The 22,172-nt window shown below is 39.2% G+C and overlaps 1 protein-coding gene across 2 annotated transcripts in view; it reads right to left on the bottom strand.

Moving 5' to 3' along the window:
• Positions 1–21,846, bottom strand: part of PEPD (peptidase D) — a 140,511-nt gene extending 118,665 nt beyond the window's left edge. For both annotated transcript variants that reach the window (XM_057400177.1, XM_057400176.1), the window contains exons 1-4: positions 21,807–21,846; positions 16,465–16,648; positions 15,099–15,226; positions 1,252–1,315 (exon numbers count right to left, since the gene is read on the bottom strand). In XM_057400177.1, coding sequence (XP_057256160.1) covers positions 1,252–1,315; positions 15,099–15,226; positions 16,465–16,648; positions 21,807–21,820 — 390 coding nt within the window. In that variant the 5' untranslated portion in view covers positions 21,821–21,846. The remainder of the gene's footprint in view (positions 1–1,251; positions 1,316–15,098; positions 15,227–16,464; positions 16,649–21,806) is intronic.
• Positions 21,847–22,172: the final 326 nt, after the last annotated feature.

A 22,172-nucleotide genomic window follows, 5' to 3' on the forward strand; every position in this document is an offset into this window, starting at 1 on the left:
CATGAAGTATCAGGATTACACACTTACACGAGTTGGTCATTTGTTGACATAAAACTCTCCTGTAAATAAGGCCCCCAGCGTCCTAATGGTAGAAACCCAACTCCTTAGCAAACTGGGCAAAAGTTATAGGAAGCTGAACAGCTTCTGAATTCAGTACATGCAGTTCAGGTGGAAAGCAGCCTTTATTCTCGGACAGTTTACTGGTCCCCACAGAGGTTTTTAAGCAGTAAGCAAGTAGATAACAGAACTGCAGTATAGGCATCAGTTGACAAAAAGTGACCCAAAACAACCAAGGTGACCCAAAATAAAAGTGATTTTTAAAAATAAATCATGTATTTTCCACTTGCAATTTTCAGCGTCTGACAGATAAGCATTGGAGCGCCTGCGTTGTACATGACACACACGTCAAAAAGCAATGTCTCCACAGCTTCCTTCACCCCAGGCTACTGAAATACGGGATCAAACTTCACTTCATAGCTGGACTCATTATGAAAATGAAATTAAACATCCTTGCAGCTGACAAGAGCAGAATTTTTGGTCTGGTGTGTCAGAGTCAGTGCTCTGCAGGGACAGAAGTATCAGTGTCTTCCTTTTCAACCTGCTCTCTATGAAAATCACCCACAGAGTTTAGCAGGAAAACTGTCCTCACCCTGCTGTGCTTTCCTACCAAAGAAAAGACAACTGGACAGGTGGGTAAGTATACAAACATCTGCTCAGAAATGAAACGAGAAACCTACCTAAGCAGGTCACACTTGTATTTTAAAAAATGAACATATTTGCTTATTCAAATATTAGACTGATTCAACATAAACTAAGAGTAAGGCAGACAGCCTTTCTTCACAGCTCTTTGGAGTCATAAAATAAATGTCAGCTCCTAAGTCAGAGCTAGGACATGCAATGTCGCTGACAGCAATCTTGTCAAATCTCTAAGGCATTGCAAAAAATGTATTTAGCAACATGTTTCTGTTGGGTAAATTTGCAGACTGACAGGTCTCACAATGCAAAAAACATGAGACCATTTTTTGATTAAGACTTTAGTGTTCAGCTCAAAACGGCAGTCTTTAAAGAAAAGGAAAAATAATAAATGACAAGTGCTTTAATAGAATGAAGGACCATTTCCAGTAACTTAGAGGGGGGAAAGTCCCACCAAATCAGGAGATATCCAGCAAACAGAGTACTAAAATTAAGCAATCATTGCCATGTATTGATTTTCTATTCACAGAAAAATATTCAGACACACAGAGAACTCACCTCATTCACATAGTGGACTTCATCCACAGCGTATTTTTTCTTGAAGAATTCAGGGGGATGAATCCTTTGGAAAACAACAAAAAAGAAATGTTTGGGATTAGCTTTATTGTTTGTTGTAGTTTAACTGTTACATTTAATAAGGCCACAGACAAAGAAATAATATCCTCTACTATCACAACAGAATCAGATATGAGGAATGTTTTAATAATATTATCCTTGACCCCATTTCTCAAAATAGGAGATTACACAGGAAGTTGCCACGGCTACAAAAATCAGTGTGCTTTAATCCAGTCCATGGATACTTAGATTTCATGGTCTCCTCTGGAATTAAAGGGCTTTTTTTTCCCCCCATTCATTCTACACAAGCCAATTTTTTTAAAGATTTTTGCTATTTATACACAACTTTCCAACTCACCAGACACTGGAAGGATGTGGGATAGTAAAAGAGTGGTGTTATATTCAAAGAATGAATGAAACACAAATTTTGTACCTGATTTTCTCTGATTACAATCCTTACCCATCCCCTGCAACTGAAACAAACGCATTCAACGTAATTGTGAAATTGTAATCTCAAGAGAAAAAAATTAAAAAAACCCACTCAGCTTACATCATTCCACAGAGTAACGAAAACAGAAGAAAAATGTGGCTGGAAGAGCTGGAATTTGGAGGATCCCCTGCATTTTGCTTCCTGAGTCACAGCAGGAGAGCAAAAGATGTGTGCACAGGACCAAACCTTCAGCTTTTTAAACTACAAGAACCCAAGACCAACTGGAGAAAGAATAAACTAAGCTGGAGAGTGAAGAAAATTTCTAACCCTTGCAGTGAGGAAGAGTAGAAGTCATGAGACAATGAGCTCAGCATCTTTAGAAGGCTCCATAACAAAGACCTGTGCCATTGCTGCCTGCAGTACCTGGTGGCCAGAGGTCTGATTTACATCATTTTTTCAATCTTGTGCACCCATTTTTTATTTTACATTCCTTTATACTCCAAACAGCACTGGGCTGAGGCATGAACAACAACTTGGAAGCACTTATGGTGCTCTCAAGCAGTAAATTACAGATTTTTTTTTTTTAGAACTTATTTATCTGTGAGAGTACTACTCAAAAGTAACACAAGAATACCTCATAGTATGTTCCCTTTTGCAAGGCTCCTTTTGTGGACTCTTCCCATCAGTGTTGGAGATTTCAAAGCAATTATCATTTATCTTCTCTCCCTGGCTGATTTCACATATAATTTAAAAAAAAAATCACTATATCCTCTTATCTTTCTATACCTTGTATTTTACAGTTCCCTTATGTCCAACTTTTGCATAATCTGTTTCTCCTACAGGCATCGTTTCCTCTCCTTCATTCCTCATACACTGAAGTGCTTTAATATTCCAGAAATATTAAGAACAGATTTAGCATTTTCCATTTTTGTTCCCTTTTACAGTTTCAGCTAATTCATCTGGTATCAGAAGAATCCCTACTGTAAAATCAGCTAATTTATGGGCAAGAGTAATTTATGGTAACATACGCTCTTCAGAGCAATACCTCCAAAACACCATTTGCAATTAACTGCATTGTTTGAATTGAGGAACTGCTTCTTGTAAATATTTCTTAGAAGTATGCACAAAAATGTGCTGGATTTTATTCACTTCATTTAATGCAGTTGAAGTAGGAGTAGTTCTCATTTTCCAAAAGGCCGATAAGAAAACTGTTTTTTCACAAGCTATTTTTCAACTTTTTGTTTTGGTTAGTTGCTTTCCTACCATTGTGTGGTCTACAGCACACTGATGACGATTTAATTCTCTGGTTAGGGTTTAATATTAATCCATTATTAATTCCACTCTGGATGTAATCCCTCCAACACCTCTTATGTATACAATCACTCTTTTGAGGAACAAAAGTAGCTCATCATCCTTTCAAGGCTGTGGATTTTTTCTCTACTTCGAGAGAAAGAAAATAGCAGTTTCCCACAATCCTCCATCCTCTCTCTCTGTTGTTAAACTAGGTCATCTTCCAGGTTCTTTTGACTCTACCAGACCTAGTGACAAGCCGTCACATTTCCCAGATGTACACCTGCTTGCTGGTCTTGTTCTTCCTACCTTGCTCAGAAGTCAGCAAGACTTTTAGTACGAAGTACAGCACAAGACTTCTCAGCTCCTCTCTGAAGCACTGAGAGCTTTGCCTCGCTTCTTCAGGCACTCTGCACCTCTGACTATACAGTAAAATCAGTTCACATACACTTCCAACAAACTACTATCCCCTACCCATCCCACAGGAGCCACAATACTGCAGTGCTGAAGCTACCCCTCCCAGTGGGAAGATTTCTGCAGAGATCTACTCTATTGCAGAACAATACAGGTAAACAGAAAAAGTGCGCATAGAAGCCTACACTAGATTGGAAAAATTCTGTGCTGCACAGACCAAAAAGTAGCGTAGAGGCAAAACAGAAGCTCAGGGAGAAAGAGGAGAAAAGATGATTCTCACTGACACTTTTCCATATTCTCTCCAGTCTCTTACTTTTTTTCCTCAGTTTAGCAGGGATCTATGAGAGGTTATTATGTGCCAACACCATAGGTACTGTAAAAAAGTCCCAGTGCAGAGTTCCTTAGCAGATACAGGGCTCAGTATTCATTTTTACTTAATTTAGATGTAAAAGAGGCTGAGGTCTAGCACTGACCATCACTGCCACAAGAATGGTACCTTTCACACTCACTGGCATCATGAAAATTATATTCAGTTATACTAATTTCAAGTACATCTGATACTTCACAGAGATAAGGAGTGCTTCTCCCTACAAATGACTCTCAGACAGGCAGGATAAGTTAATTGGTTACATTTTTTTGTAATTTTGGCTTTGTCTTTTGTAATGCTGCTATGGGCTGCCAGTTTCAAAATTCTGATTAATCACTGCAGAGACTACAAACAAAAAAAACCCAGTGCAAGTCATAAATTAATTAGAAGGATTACCCAAGTGGAAGATATGATCCCAGATATTGCTGCATCATGTTATTCCTTACCTATCAAAAAAAAACCAAAACCACTTTTGTAAACAGATGTGAACAGAAACAATGGCATCATTTTTGCAGGTTTTGGGGTGGATGTGTAAAAACTTTAGATTCCCTGGCAACACGTATTAGCAAAAACCTAAAGAGAATAATGCACTGCCATCCTAAAAAGCTCAATATCCTTCCCCTGTAATTTTATATTCCCGTCAAGCAAATAGCAGGGTTTGTTAGAAATGTCAACAGTATCATGCCCAAGTATATATGCTCAAGAGGCTAGGCAAAAATCTGGCACCTCATAGTTTATGGCCATTAGAAAGAAGACAAGAGAGTACAGAACTTCTATTTATTTACAATACAGTCCTCATTTTTTCCACCAAAGGATCCCTTAAACAAGAGAGTGTCTCTAGTTCACCACTTAAAACACATCACAATTTCCAGTCCAATGAAAAAGTTTGAAGTTATTTTGGGTTAAACATTAAAGCTGTTAACATTCTGCTGATGCTTCCTACATAACTCTTTCCTCTTCCATTTTCTTTTAAGCAATCTAGTTCACCTACTTCGTTTCTTACTCTCAAGATCTTCACAGCAACTGGGAAACACTGAAGACAGTGTAAAGATGTGAGGCTACATTTTAAAGAGAAGATCTGAATTCTGATGCGCAGTCTCATTTTAACAGCTTAGGTTTTATTAAAGCACCAAATATTGAAGATCCAACTTTCAATCATAGCAAGTGACAACTTTATTATAAACAAAATTCTACTAAGGTAGCAATGGGAAAAAGAGGAGGAGGAGCTGGAGCAGTACTTCTACTACAAAAATACAGTATGAAACATTAAGGCAGACAGTAAAATAAGACACCAAGTTAGCTGCACCTCATTTCTCTTACATATCAATCAAACAGGAAAACCACCAGTGCAGTATTAAAAACTAGTAACCAGGAGTCCCAGTTAGTCGATCAGCTTACTGAAATCTTCCAAGTTTATTCTGAAATTTTCCATTTGGTTTCACTAAATTTACAATGGTATATGATGGCATTTTTAAAAAACAAGATGCTTCACCAAAACATAACCTCATCACATCAGCAACAATTTTGACAGACCACAGTATTACGACTGGCTCCACTTAAGGGTTAATCCTTCTACCATGAATGTAATACTGACTCCTTTGTTTATCCATCAGTAAGATGAACAGCTCTGATAGCCTACCTGTAAGTACACAAAGAAAACCCTATTTTTAAGCTTTTATATAGTTAGACAACCTCAGTTTCTTTCCAATATTTTATTAACCATGTTGTGTTTCCACTTGAAACCCAATAAAAACTTGGTTTCATAGTCTAAAACCATTTAAAACCTGTTGTTCATTACACTGCACAAGAATTCATAACAGCAAACCTTAAGAGATTTGTACAAATTTGACATTGCCGTAAGAATTCCATTAAGCAACATTTCTTTGTATTCTAAAGGACTCTGGAGCAATAGCCTCATAATACCAACACGATAAAAGAGTGTTCTAGTTTTCAGAACTGCATTCAGAAGAGAAGTACAAATGAAATGGATCTAAATCACAAGCGCCAAAGAAATGCCAACTGCTAATATATTTGCAACCTAATTGCTGATATACATTCACAGGTATATGTTGTTTTCATTTGCATCTAAACGTTCTTCCAGACAACCTCTAATATATGTAATAACTTATTCCTACCAGTCACTTTGTACTTGCATTTCTAAATGCTTCTAGGACAGATATTCAGTTTTTAGCTTTTACAGCAGATCAGCTTTAAAATGAAATTCAGTTGTCCTGAAGTAGTCCAATTTAGCTTTTCTTCAGCATTTCAGTTGGAGTTTGTCATTCAAGATTACTTGTTTTACTGCATAGCCTAGAATGTAAAACTATTCCTGTTGGAAGAAAATACTCTTAATGATATGTTCATTACAAAAATTTGAGAAATTCTAGTTAGAATTAATTTCAAAACATATAAAAGAAAGCAATAGGTGTATCCTAACATAAGCTCTGATGCGAGGTAACCATTCTCCAGCCAAAGGAAATACTAAGTTAATAACACAGCACAGACATTAGAATAGGCACTATGATCACAAATGCTATCAGTGAATAGACATTAGGGACAAATAATGAGGATCACCTGCAATTCCTAAGCACTGAATCTGACTTTAGCCAAAAAACAACAGTATTAACTTTTTTTTTTTAAGTATTACTAGGAACCTCTAAATGAAAGTCAACACCATTTTGATGATCTCTTATTCGCATGTCAGGGAGGAAGACATTAAGTACTGACACAAAGCAAGACATGCCATACTAAAAACTATATCCTGCAATTAAAATACAGATGCACAAGTCTTGTCCACTACTTACTATCTTTCAGATCCACAGCTCCTGACAGTTACCAGAAAGTGATGTTCTCAGGAGCAGTAACTATAGACAAGAATTAACAAAGCTGGAACAAACAGGCAAATATCAAAGACACAAACCATGAGAAAATCTAAAGCAAAAAGGTTTCTACACAATAATGTTCAGGGTACAGTGCTTTCTTAAAAGGTCCTAAGAGTATTATTGCCTAAAGTGCATGAGAAACTGTTCAAGCTCATAGCACAAAATCAGAAGAGGTAGATGAGGTAGATTCTTCATGCAGCAAGACAGAACACCAAAACCTAGCAAACTACACATTAAAGCTTCCTCCTTTACATGGATGTAGCCATATTGCTTCCTCCGTTCCAGCCTTTCACATTCAGAGGAACAGACATAAAACACCACTTTATGGCAAATTCACTTTGTTTTGAGCAAATAGTCTCTACTAAGCAAAGTAAATGCCTACATTAGCCTGCACATAGTGCCTGAACTTGGCACCGCAGCATGCCTGTATTTCCAGACAGCAAATCCCTGCGTGAATTACATCGCATTTATCTTCACTTGTATGAGGGGAAACACATGTATAAGGATTAAACTGAACAAACACAGTCTTCAACAACTGAAGTTCTACACAGTCAACAAGTCATTTCTCAGGACTTGCTTAAAACAGTGAAAGTTTCAGTGAGACTGCATACAAACAATAAGAACCCTGGCAAAAATTAAAGCATTAGAAATACAACAGCAAAGCACAAAGAGCTGAAGAAGGAAAAGGGGATACTAAAGCTGTTTTTTAACGCTGTCAGAGATTCACCAATAAACTCCCTCCTCATTACAATGCATCAAGTTAACATATGGCAAAGCATTAACCAAACAAGACGGTGTCAAGAACTGGTAGGAAGAACACCACAGGGGGCTTTAAAAGATACCCACAGATGTTCCTGACTTTGTCCAAAAAAATGCAATCCCCTATATACCCAAAAGGAATTTCACTATCTCAAATAAGAAGATTAAAAGGCATCAAGCTAGAGTTAAAGCAAAAAAATTCTAATGGTATCACAGGCAGTCTCCAGCAATGCTTTGACTACCTTAACACCATTCTCTTTCCACATTTGCACAGATTCCTGGTTTATCCTTTGAAGGACAGAAATACCTGCATACACAGAAATTCAGACTCCCTGATCCTTTTATCAGTCCAGAGCAAGATGGATTTTGAGAAAATAACAGAATTTAAAAGAAACCGAAGATTAAGACTCAAGCTGATATGACTTGAAGAGGTAACCAGGGCTGTAACTGAAGCCATATTTAGCAGAGGGATGAAACAGTAGAGTCCACATGCATGATGCTGGACACAGGATGCTGGGTGCATGATACCAGACTTCCCAGTGCCTCTACACACAGGCTATACAGAAGCAGAATAACGATGAACAACATACAGACTACCGGACTTACGAAAACAGAAATAATGTATTGAGGAGACTGGCATGGTTCTTGTGAATAAAAGACAAGCTCTGAACTACCATTTCAACTATTTCAAATATTCAGTCTCACTCCTCCTGCTCAGCTATTCCCACTGCAGGCATTCCCAAAAGATGAAAAGTTCTTTAGGCTTTCTATAAATTCCACCTCAAGAGGCAATGCCTCAATTAGACATTTAAGAGATACTACCAAGAGCTACCTAAAATCACAGAACACTTGCTATTGGTAACCTTTGCTTTATTTCTCTTTGCAAATAACACTTTTTCTTGGAGATAAGGGCTCTATAAAGCTACAGAAAAAAAAAAAATGTAACAAAGGAAATGTTTATACACTGAAATCCCTGAAAAATTTCTTGTAGTGTAAGACTGCTGACAAATGCTCATTAGAAAACTCTCTTCCCAAAAAAAAAGGGCACAAGATGAATTATAATGATTAAAAGTTTAATTTCTAGGTCACTATATAACATTCAAACTTTGGTCTCAATTCATGCTTCCTAACTGAAAAAGTTACATACTGAATCTGTCAATAGCAGATGTTCTGCTTTTACTTTGAAAAAATTCTTATACTGGGGGAAAACAAGCAATATTTTATGTCCCACACACAAAAGTACTACAGCAAGCTCTGGAATGTGTGCGGCATGTCCCACACCTTCCATATTAATTGGTAATAGCATCAAAGAAAGCTATACTGTTGTTTACAGCACCATTACGATGACCTGTACAGCTTTAAGAAGGGGATGATAATAATCCCATCCTACAACTTGTAAAGAAAACTAAACAATAAATTAACTTGCCACAACAACACACTGGGCAGAAAGAAAAAGCATAACCTACCCATGCAAACAGTGCTGGACCCACCATGGCACTTTGCTCTGTAACACAAGAAGTATTCGGCATGCCCCAGGACTTGGGCTGAGGCCATGCTCTGACACCCAGAGCTCCAGCAGGTACACAGGCAAATAGGTGCACAGCAAGTAAAACACAATCTGCCCAGTTTTCACTCACATTTAGCTTTCAAGAAGCATTAATATTGACTGCACTTTTCCCTATCCTATTTTAACCAAACAACTGGGGTTTTTTTTCCCTCTTCGTATGTTTCTGAACTGAAAAAGCACCCAGAGAGTCCTTCCTGAACATACAGACAGCCCAGGCTGCAGGGAATGAAAAACCTAAAGAAAATGGTTAATATCAAGAGCTGAAAACATAGAATTCTAGAAGTGCAAGAGAGGCACACTGTCGGTATTTCACTTGGGAGTTTTCTCACTAAAGTGCCTTCACAAATCCAGGCTGACAAGCTGAGAGCTCTGCACTCAAGCTGGGCAGCTGCACAGCAGAAGGCAGTGTGGAGATGCAGAGCTTTGTTGGAGCACTGCTGGAAAATCGCTGTGGGCATTTCTTTTGCTGCAGCCTACCTTCCTAACAACAGCAGCTGAGTCCTTGGAGGAAAATCATGTGGCACACCTGATCAAAAGAAAACTTGGATTCTCTGGTAAATCAAAATGTTATTGGGAGTTTATAGCACTGAAGTTGATGTTCCTGCTAGCACATTAAACAAAGTATAAAATAAGAAATGCCTGGTGGGGGTTATCACCATTCCCTGTCATACCACAGGAATCAGACATGCGCAGGCAAGACTTAAACTTTCTCATGCTGTGGTTTGAAGCCACATCAAGATGTTAAAAAACCTCTAATGCAGCACTGTCAAGCAGATTTACTTAGTGCTGGTTTCATTTCTCAGGACACCCAAATCAAAAAGAAGAGGAAACAGAAGCACTTTCATACCTAGCAAACCACCAACTTGTGCATCCAGTTAAAGGTGTATGCTGGCAGAGACTGCAAATCAATGGACTGGTATAAATTACTATTATTGTTTAAAACATTCTCAACAAGAAATACAAGGAAACCTAAGCACCTGGAAAGCAAAGATTTATAAAAATAATTGCTAAAAGTAAAACTCGTAGAAACAATACACATTCATCCTGGAGCAGCAAAGCTCATTCACAGTTAGAATACTGAGACAATGACTAAACTAAGACAAATGACTAATCATTTGAGAAGTCGGAGCATTGAAGCAGCACCATTTAGAGAAAACCAACCATGTGTACAGTGGCAAGTGCAATCCAGACACTAATTATTCTGTAAAAGTAATTTTTACCCATAGAGAAATTAGGTAATAAATGAATGGGAGACAGAAATGGAAATCACTGTACTACAGAGAACTGGAATCATGGAAAATAAGCAGCACAGACAACTAGACAAGTAAGTCTAGTCAATCAAAAGCAACCAGCTTTATTGTAGAGTTTCAAAAGGACTGGATGAAGGGTGAAGTAACCGATATACTATCTGAATAATAGTAAAACATTTGATAAAAATCTCTCTCAAGACTGTTACTTTCCAAAATCAACTGAAATTTGCCTGGACAGGAACACTACAATGTGACCTGAAACCCAATTACTAGTCATAATAAAAAAGTGAAAAGCCTGAAGCAGAAAATAAAAATAAATAAAGAGATAAAAAGATGAGCTTTTCAAGGGCTGGGAAACCCTCCAACCACCACACTGAAAAGTGCTGTATCCATTTAGACTGATGCTCTCAGAAGTTAAAGTGATAAACAGCAATGGACTGAAGTCTTGACTAGTGGGGTACTGCAAAGACTGCAATTAGTTCTGATGCTATTCACAACCAGAAACAGGACATGAATATGTTCATGAGATCCACAGATGGCATTTGCCGGTAGCAACAAACTTTGCAGATAAATTGCAATTGCCAGTTGGTACATGTTGTGGTTTAACTCCAGCCAGCAACTAAGCACCATGCTGCCACTCACTCACACCCCTCTACCCTGAACCCCAGTGGGATGGGGAGAAGAATCAGAACAAAGGCAAAGCCCATGGGCTGAGATAAGAACAGATTAATAATTGAAATAAAGTAAAAAATGACAATGATAATAATAATAATAGAAAATAAAAAGAGAGGTATAAAACTCAAGAGAGACAAGAGATGCACAACACAACTGCTCACCACTAACTCAGCCAATCACAGATCAGTGACTTTTGGACAACTCCCCCACTTTCTATACTAGGCATGACTTCCTGTGGTATGGATTATCCCTTTGGCTAGTTCAGGTCAGGTGTCCTGGTCATGCCTTTCATCACTGCAAAGCCTGGGACACAGAAAAGTCCTTGATTTAGCTTAAACACTATGGAGCAACACCTAAAACATAAGTGTGTTTGTTATCAACATAATTCTCAGACTAAAGCCAAAACACAGCACTGCACTAGAAATGATAGACATGGAAAAAGAAAACATCAAATGTGTTTCATTTTAGAGAAAAAAATGACGAGAAAAAATATAAGGGGATGGCATGACGTATCAGTTCAGATGGTAAAACCAAAGACTATCTGAATACACAGGTCCATGCAATGGAGAAGAGGAACTGTATGCACCACATCAATAAAACTCATTTAGAAATATCACATACTTCTGCAACTTTTCCAAAGGCAGTGAAACTTCTCAGCTTTGCTGAAGTCAGTCAAGTTTAATCACCAAAAACCAAAGGTTAATTTTGGTTGCAACCTACTTATAAAATTATGACAATGCTTAAGAATCTCCCTCATCAGGTCATTGAGAAAACATTAACATTTGCAAAGGATTTCATTGCGCTTTATTACAGCTCCAAAGTGCCACACCAAGGTTCAACTTTGCAAATACAAATAGTTTCCAATCAAATAAGTGGAAAAAAAACATTACTTACAGTGGATGCAATGCTAGATTAATGTTGTTATACTTACTAATCAGCCATCAGGGCTTCAAAGAAAACACAGGAAATTGCACATAAATATTGCTCTGTCCCATTTAATATGTATTTCTAAAGTTAAAGCATGAAAGCGTTAAATATTTTTGTTTTCCATCAAAACCACTCTTTATGTGGCAAGGCAATTAAGTTATTTTGGCATCCGCTCCACACAAAGCAGCTGCTGTACAGTATGTTTTACTTTATAAAATATCTTTAATCAGCACACTGACTAGTTCTGCCATTTAGAATTAAGGAGGTAAATGGCAGGTGCAGCATTAATTAGTGAAATTGAAGTCTCTGTGTAAGACATGTACTCATACCAACTCAGTGCTTCTGAGGAATAGAAATGATTGCTAACAGCTTTGCACCACAAAATTGACTAGGTAAGAACATGCCAAAAAAAAGAGAGGCATTTACAGTTACGTTTCTGAAGCTTTACAATCTTGTATTACCAGATTCATTTCCCAAACTCTTCCTCCAGGAACAGGAATAGAAAAATACTTCAGGAGGCCAAGAGTAAGCTATCCTGTGAGAGTCTTTGTTTCTGCCTTACAATCAACAGGAGCAGGGAGCAGAGGTAAAGGTTAAGATATAGGCAAAGTTAGCTGAAAAGATTTTCCCAACCAGCAACTAAGAAATGGGCTAGACCAACATTTGCAGAAATGCCCACACTCACAATTTAAAAACAGAGAGACTGTTTTTGCAATCCCCTCCCAACACTTAGGTAGGACTCAAAGTCCTACAATTACCCTCCTAACAATTCTGCGATTGCCATAATAAAAGGTTGTGGGAATGGTTCTGAGAATGTCCACAGTCTTTGACTAAAATTAAATCTCTCCTTCCTTTTAAAATTGCAGAGGATATTTTGGCTTTAAGGATTTCTGAAAGGTAGCCTTCCAGCTATTTACAAATCTTTAGAGGACCCACATTCAGCAAGAAGTCAGACAAGATAAATAATACTTCTGAAGATGTGATAGTCATCCTCAACACCAACAGTACATAGTGCTGGGTCCCTGCAGGCTCTTTGCATACCACAGCCAAGGGTGGTGAGTTCATCTGGTTCAGCAGAACCTCAGTTCATAAAAACAAGGGCAGTTAGTGAGACTAAAATAATTACAGTGTACATGGTGTGTGTTATTTGTAAACTAATATTCTACTCATCTCCAAGCACACATTCTCAGACACTTCACTGCTTTTGGCCAAACTAAAACTACAATTTGAATGAAGCCAAGAAGCCCCACTTTTACCTTACTTCAAGGCAAAAAAATTAACTCTTCTGACTGCCACATTCCTAAGCTACTTTTTGAAAACAACGCAAAATAAGTGTCCTTCAAAAGTGGAAGCACATCAAACAATACATTTAGTAATACAGTAGCAGTAACATAGCAGCAAAAAGCCTTCTGCATTAATTTTAAGAAAATTATGCATTTCTGCCTACAGTCACATAGCAGATTCCCACATCTGTCTTGAATAGAAAGCAATATAAACACTAAGCAAAGCAACTGCACCCTGTGCTATGAACTAGAAGACCAGCTGTAGACCTCTGCAAAATACCAACCTCACAAATACTGTACAAGGAATTGAATTGATTTGTGCTTCATTGATGCTAAATGAATGTTTCTTCAGCGGGCAGGCAGTGCCTTCCACACGCATAGAAACAAGCACTTCCAATGCAAAATATAGTAGATGAACAGCAGCTGAAGGAAGCAAACTTATTTGTGTTTTTCTTTCAGTGCTAATTTTGACTTAAAACTGAGTCTTCCGGGAAGGAACACAATCCCTAGCTGTGCACAGTACCTCCTGCCAACCAACTTATGAAGCAGAACCTCTATTGACTCACAAATGAGTCGTTCATCCATCCTCCTTCTGACAAGCAGAAAAAGTACATGACCATGGCTGACAGAAAACAAAGATTCAAACAGAGAAACTCAGAAGGGTAAGGAGGAGAATTTAGAAAACAAGGATGCTGTGATAAAGACAATTTGTTATACTCTGTAAGAAGACACAACAACAATAAACTCTTAGCCAGAGCTGCAAGTCTTTAAACGGACCACTAACGAGTGCTGCACAAACAAATCAAAAAAGCTACCATTTCTAAACAAAACAACATTTTTTTTTGAAAATGCAAAATAAGACGGTGGAATTCCAGTAATATTTTTACGCTTTTTCAGATTAGGCACAATCAGTTTAGGTTTGAAAGAACTAGTTTAAACAGAGGAGAACTTGGGAGGAAAAAGCTTTGCCTATAAATGGGAACAAGCACCAGACTTTAGAGAGTACATGTTGGGATTAAACAGAACCTACCCTCCCAGACAGGTGCAGCTCTCAGCTGAAATATTTCAGACAGCGGTATTCACATTTTTATGCTATCACAAACAATTTCAGTTCCCAGGCAGGTCTAAGACTGTGATAGTCATATAAACTCTCTGAGAAGACAGCAGCCATGCCCTACCATATGGTCTGGAACAGTTCAGCATATGGGATTGGTTTTGATTGTTTTCTTTTTCCCAAAATTAGCATAAAAATATAAGTGATATCTTCAATTAGAAGCGAGGCAACCTGAGCTCAAAATATTAAATTAGAAGTAATCCAATGTTCTGAGACAATGTAAACAATAAAAAAAAATTATACTTTGTTACAGGGCATAAATACAATTAAGACTGAGACAAGAAATGAACACACAAATAAACCAATTCTTCCACTTTTATGGCACTGAACAATATTTACTACCAATGTGGATAGAGAGACAGTTATGGCACACTCACAAAAAAGTATTAAAATCACATTCACTAGTCCGTCAGTTCACATATAAAAAAAAGTATTGAAGAGGCTAAACTACCTTCTGCCATTCAAAAAGTCTCATTAGCTAAAGTAACTGCAAACTAGTAAAGCAACTTGAAAAGCCTGCTTTTCTATTTAACTTGTTTGGTCTTAACACAAGACTTGTACTTTTTGTTAAGGTCCAGCTTCCTTTGATGGATAGCATGAGATGCATGAGTTCCAATTCTAAAGGTATTCTCTACCAAATGATAGTGGATCATTTGACACCATATGATCAATACCAATTGATCATGTTTTGTACCACTGCATTGTGTATCACTACAATTCACACTAAATGATTTGGTGGAATCTGATTAAAATGAGATTGCATTCCAGCTCTACGGTTACATTATATGAAGTATCCAGACATATCGGAACACAGTTAAAAGGTATGTCTTACTTTCCCATCCAAACGGCATAGCTTTCAGGGAGTTGCGGAATAAAAAGCATGGATCTTCCAGTATCAACATCTACTGTTCCAAAGCAGCCTGCTTCAGTTACTCCAAAAGTCCAGTGAAAGTAAGATTCCTAAGTTAACACAAAATATATTCTTAGAAGAAAACCCTTCTACCAGCTCTAAAAATACACTACAGTACCTACTAATTTGTACTTCCACATATCTGAGAGATCTCTCTGGCTTTTGAAGAGGGGAAAGTGGTTTAGCTCCAAAACTTTTCACAGTGAAATAACAATCACAATATTACAATAATACAAATCCTTTGGTTGGCAACTAGAAAGGATCTGAGATTAATAAGCTACTATAAGAAATGAAAAGGCCAACTCAGTGCAACAAACATACAGCACACCATAAAATACATTCTTTCAATGTAGAATTAGTGAATGTAGGATCAGGAAGAAACACCACATGCAACAAGGCAAAAGCAGATTGCACAGCCATTGAGCTGTGATGTCAAGTGCTGAAGTGAAGACCCCACCTCCCCAGAGAACAGGAACCTGCACTAGAAACGATTTTTAAGAACAAGCAAGCAAACAACCAAACACTAACAATACAGAGATTAATTTTGGTAAGGACAGACATATGCTATGATACTCTGAAAGATGCATCTCCTCTAAAAACAGACCAGTAACTACATTAAGATATATGCTATCTAGATTAAAATTTGTTGGGTTTGTTTCCTCATAACATACAACAGCTCACTGAAATTCACAAAACAAAGTAGTGTAGCAGCCATGCAAAGTATGTGGTATGCATAATTAGGGTTCTGCTACACCAGCTTCCCTAAAGACTATGAATGCATTTGGCATGACATTAACAAGTTATTGAGTCCTGTTTGTGACAGAACACATGGATACTTAAGGAGTCATCTAATTTGAGAAGACACATGCTGTGAATTCTAAGATACATCCAGTTTTGTGGAATATACTATTTATAAAAACTTGAAATATGCTTTTCTATGAATTAATTCAGTTTAGCTTCACTGTAACATGTTTCACTACAGAAAGAAAGTTATTTTTTTGGCTCACAGACAAGACTAAAAAAACCTAAGAAATATGCCATTGCTGTCTTTAACATGACATTAAACACTGATAGGCAGTAGGGCCTTGAACAGGTTTGAGCCTACATATTAAAGCACTGAAAAATAGAGTAACTGGAAGTTGAAGAGGCAATGTAATAAAGAAGCCAATTTCTTTAAGTGAAGCAAGGCAAAGTGCATGACAGATAAAAGGAAAATAATTAAAAATTGTTTAAAAATTCATGCAGTTGAAGAAAGTTTCTTAATTTGGAGTTCAGATTCAGCTCTTACCTGACGAAATACGATACCAGTATCAGTACAGTATCTCTGGGTTTCTTCTCCACCCTGTAGCAGAACAATTGAATTCTTCTCAACATCCTTATTCAGTCTCAGGCGATCACACAGCCGTCTTCTATTCAAGGCAAAGAGCGCAACAGGCACTTTCAGTGTCTCATTCCCCAGCCAAAAAGACGGTCTAGAAAAGATTTAACAGATAAATAATGGAAGACAAAGTCAGAGGTTAGCACAATTCAGACTCGGTGTCTGTTACTTCAGACTAGAACAGAAAGGAAGTTCAGTTCAACTCTAGAAACAAGATGCTAATCGCTCAAGGGGAAGAGATGCTGCACAGGAGCATCACTCAAGCAACAATCAAACAATGCTCATACCAGTACCAAAGGAAAATGAGAGCAACAGAAGACAGGGCTGGCTGAAGCTGTGGCCCACAGCACGTCACTCGTTACATCCCTGTAGGTAAAACAACGCAAAAAGTAGATGCAGAAAGCAACAGCCTGGGTCAGCTGAGTAAAGGCAGAACAGGAGAGAAGAAAATGAGTACTGAGTTACTGAAAACAGAAGGGAACGATTACATTAAGCTGGGCAAACTTCAGCAAGTCCTTTCGGGAAATGTTCAGTAGCTGAAACAGGGACTGGAGATAAAAGATGATGGATAGCAGATGCAGGACAACAGCATTTCCCATACTCGCACAGTGTCTGCAAACTTCTTGTCTATACACGTGTTCATTCTCGCATGCATACAAGCAGCTTCAGCAAGTGACTGAACTCATACAAACATGGCACAAGGAGCAGATCCTGGGTACCAGTGACCTCCTACATCACCACCTGCCCCTAAAGCAGCCTGGAAAGTACTCAATAGAGCTTCAACTGTTTAAAAGTAGAGAGCTGTCTTTTAAATTAAACTGGTTATTAAGTAATTTAAGGTGTTTACGGTACTACAAGACTATATTGCTGATTTGTTCACATTTCTTATAGGTCCATACCTGCACTTTTTGGAGCTTTACCTGTAGAAGCATAATAGCTTGTTGTAGGATTTTTCTTTTTCTATTTTTTTAATCAGATGGGGAGAGAACATTCCACTTTTTTAATGTTTAATATAGCAAAGCCGTGCTATACTATTGATGAATAGTGTTTTATCAATAAAATCCTATGATTTAATTTCAGTTTGTCCCTCCACCTCAGCTTCTCTCAGCTTATTGAACACTAACTCGGTGGATGGTTATTTTCTATCCAATATGCTTCTAGAGAAGACAGAAAGGTGCAGTACTATGTTAAGATGACAAGAAATCAACTACCAAGAGACTTAACCTTAGAGAAACAAAGTTCCACATCTTAGTTATTACATAGTTTACATAGGCAATCTGAAAAGTAACCTTCGATTTACAGCTGCATTAAAGTAATCTCTTGAAAGACTTTATCAGCATCAGAAATTAAAACCCTATCATTTCTTGCTGCAGAGACAGCACAAAAAGCTAATAAAATATTTTATTTTACTTGTTTATATCTACTTGATATAACAGCGTAAGTAATTTTAGAAGCTGGAAGATTGCTCTTGCTAATCCAATTTTCAAACTATCTGCCTAGGAGTTCAGCTGATGGTGCACAAAACCCCAGTGTGTTTATTTTTATTACTTCACACACACACCTGATAACTCAGCACCATGGCAGGTGATCATTACAAGGGCTGCAGACTACCTATTGCAGCACATCAGCATAGTGTGGAAGTTCAGCAAAAGCTTTCATTTTGGAGTACCTGTGCCTATAAGAAGAGTGAAGCAAGTTCTTACTATCCTAACAAAAGCTGCTGGATGTTTTAAATCAGATAGCAAACCTTAAAATAAGTATGGGCAAGGCTTTTTGGGTGCAAAGCTTTGGGTGGTTTAGCAACCCAGCAATGCACAAGAGGCTGAAAACACAAGCAAGATCCCCCCCCCCCCCCAAAGTAACTCCATGCAGGGGCCTAGAAATCACATGCTCACCTTATTACAAGTATAAAAGGGAAGAAAGAACATCTTCAGATACCCTTATGCCATAGGTTGCTCTCAGATCTTTGTATCTGCTGATAAAAAATACCCAAACCCAAAAAAGGCAGAGGTTGTAGCACAACCTGTCATATTTTGATTTAAAGGAAGCAAAAAAAGGTCATTTTCGTTGTAATTTTACCTGCTTCACAAGTTTGGGGTTTTTTTTGCTGTTACTCTGATCTCCCTTCTTCTCCAGGCCTATTCCTACACCCTGGAGCTCATAGGAAGCTGCTACAAAGGCACATTCTTATCCCCATTATGTTTACTATTAATGTTTTCATTGCACTTAAAACCTTTTGACAACCAAAATGAGACTCAAGAAGAAATAACAATGTCAAGCAGCAATTCCTACTAATAGTCCCACTGCTCCAGTTACTGCCTTTTACTGGGATCTCAACACTGGAGCTGAAATGCATCCCAGTGCAAAATGACAGTTCTGCACATTTTATCTAAGCCCATGGCAAAACTGTGCTCTTCCTTAAATACAAAAGATACTACTTTCCCTGCCTGAATTTGATGCCACAGTCTCATCAACAGCAGAATTTGGGCCCATATAGCTGGTTTAGACTTGCAGGTTTTTCACAGGTATGGCCTCGGCCTCTATTTTAAGGCTACTGTAACAGTCACAGGAGTTGAACATGCTGGAGCCCACAGCAAGGGCTGCAGGACACAGGAGGGTTGAGTGTTGCTGCAAATACCACTCAGTTCTTCAGGTTCTTCACTGAGCACTCATATTAATTCATGCCTTGCACAGTACAAGCTTGCCAGGCAACAGACCTAGTTTCACAACTGCGATTCTGCAGAGAAAACCAGCTAGGTTTCAGAAAGGATCCAACTCAGAGCTGTTTGCTTCCCCCACAGCCATTGTTCACTCTTTCCTCCTGCAAGCCACTGAGACACCAAACTAACAGCACCCTCACAGATGGACTAGCAGCACAGCAAGACACCCACAGTGCTGCATTGCCTGCAGAGACTGGGTCACTCCACACACTGGGTCACTCCACACAGCACAAGCTTTCCACAACTTATGCTCTTTTCAGAGACTATCACTGACAGGAATTTTAAGTCTTACAAAAAAAAAAAAAAAGTACAGCTTTCTATTGCAAATAATGATTTAGGAAGAAAAACTCTCCTACTCAAGATCACAAGAAACGTCTTCACGCACAGGACTGTCTGTGTAACCATCACTCTGCCACAATCATTGCTCTAAGAAATACATGGCAGGTCAGTAGGTTATGACTGGCCTGGTCTTTTTTCCACATTCCTTCCAGCTCTATTACAAAACCCTGTGGCTATGCGATACTGTCTATGCCACAATTATTATTTAGCACTTTTTCAGTTTCAAATAAAAGAAGTCACTGTTATGCCACCTGTAGTAAATTGAGTGGGTATATGTATGTAAGTGCTTCACGTGTATATCACCCCTGCAAATACAAATGCAATTACAGTGTAACCAGCATAAGACTGTTATATACCACCTAGCAATACCACCACAGAGTTCTTTCTAGGGAGAGAATGACGACCTTTCAATGCTGATCCATGATCTCTAATCACTCAGTTTATACTGAGACACAAGACACACTAATACAGAATTTGATTAGTACAATACATTGGATTGTCCTTCAAGGTCTGTTTCTTCTATTTGTGAAAGGTCTCTGATGTGTCCACCCATAAACTGAAATCAAAACTCTCATGTGGAATTTGATAACGAAGCATATTTAATGCAAACATGCACCACTGCTTTGTGGTGCATGTCTCTTTGAAGCTATGCAAATAAGCATTCGTCAGTGTCAGAAATGGCTACTCGCAAAAGGACAGGACAACTGAAGTTCAGCTTCCTCATTTTCTCTAGTCTGGTATGAGAATTCAGCCACTGCTCAGTCTGGTAAAGGCATGGTATGAGAATTCAGCCACTGCTCAGTCTGGTAAAGGCCTCCTACATTAGCTGAGAGTTTCCCTCCTGTCTGTCATACACAATCTTTATGATCACTTAGGGCCAAGCCCACACAAGAGAACTTTCATTATACTGGAAGTGAATTGTAGCGAGGAACATTAAACTAGATCTGCTTCTTTAAAGGCTATTTTTCTGTTGCCTGGATCTGTTAATTTTCAATGCTTATTTATAAGTTCTATATTTTCAGAGAGCTTACACTTTGCTACTGTATGATCCATCTAACATTTTGGATTTGCTTTGATAAGCCACCAGAACACACCGATAACCAAAAATCCTACTTTATTTCTGGGGTTTTCCCACCATTTTTCAGCTAACCTTTTGTAGTCATAGGGTTTTTTTTTTTCAGAAGAAAATTCATGGACTACCACTGCTGTTCCACTGAGGTCATGCAAAGAACCATATTTCAATGAGGATGATAAACCACTGAAACTAGTTTTCAAGAAGTCATAATTTGTTTTGTTGACTGGGCCTTATTTATCTGTTTTGAACAACTGAGTTGTCAACATCAGCCTGAAGATTAGCCAATATTTAATGCTACTTCCACATCAAATATATGAAGTGCAGAAGGCCTATGCTAACATCAGCACAAGCAGACAAATGACACAAGGGAAACAACTACTGCTTTTTAAAGCATAAACTGGATGTCTTCTTCATGGCAAACACAGTGCTCCTTGTAAAAAAGTTAACCTGGAGTCCCAGCCCCATTTGATGTCCCACCTCCCCAGCCCAAACTTGCTCTCAGCAGGGCCAGAGGATGCAGGAGCATCTCTGCACAGGGGCTCAGCACTGGGAAACCCAGGGCAGGAGAGAGGACCTCAAAGGGGAGCAACCTCCATCCACAGATTAAAGTCAGAACCAAGTCACAGTGTGACCTGTTAGGCCCACCTGTGAAAAGTCCCCCCTCATTCCGATTAATTTTTAATACCACCTTCTTAAATCACTCAAAAAATAGCTGAGTTTAGCTACGAATGTGGTAAAGACTCCGCGTTAAGTAATCCACACCCATTTTTCTGCATGACTTCCCCAACCTAACCCAGTTTAGAGGATAACCCGCGGTTCGGGGTATGCCTTGCCAAACCGCTCCGGCGACCAGGTTGCCCGCGGGACCCTGAACCGCTCTCTCGCCGTCCCGCTCAAAAGCTGGGTCCTCTTCAGGAGCCCCTGCTCCAGCGCAGACATCCGGCCTACTCCGCAGGCTGCACCGGCACCCCCGACCCACCCGGGCCCCTCAGAGAGACCCGCCGGCCTCGCACAGCCAGGTCGCTGCGCAGCGCCCGCGGCTGGGAGCCGGGGGCCGGGGCGCAGAGCCCGTGAAGAGCGAGGGACGCCGGCGGCATCGGCCCAGGAGCTCTGCTTACCCCGCCGCCGCCATGTTGCCTCCCCGGACTTCGCCTGTCACGTGATGGCGGGGCCGCCTCAGCGGGAACGGGGGGTGGGGCGAGGGCAGTGGCGGGCGCTGGTCGCGTCAGGGCGGCGGGCAGGGTCCGGGGTGTGAGCGCTGGCTGCTGAGGGGTGGTGTGCATCGGCACGCTGCGCCGCCGAGCAGGTGTGTTTGTGACCATCACCGCGGGTGTCGGCTCCTGGTACGAGACACAGCCCTGAAGGCCAGAACGTGTGTAATGTACATACAGTCTTAAACAGGGATTGGTGCATTCTACAACGGGGCTCCTTGAAATAGTTGCTTAAAATATCCATTTATCATGCCGTGCTGCAATAATCCTTGT

Source organism: Pezoporus wallicus, unplaced genomic scaffold, assembly GCF_028554395.1.
Source record: "Pezoporus wallicus isolate ANWC-B61680 ecotype Strahan unplaced genomic scaffold, APGP_CSIRO_Pwel_v1 contig_447, whole genome shotgun sequence".
NCBI classification, from domain to species: Eukaryota; Metazoa; Chordata; class Aves; order Psittaciformes; family Psittacidae; genus Pezoporus; species Pezoporus wallicus.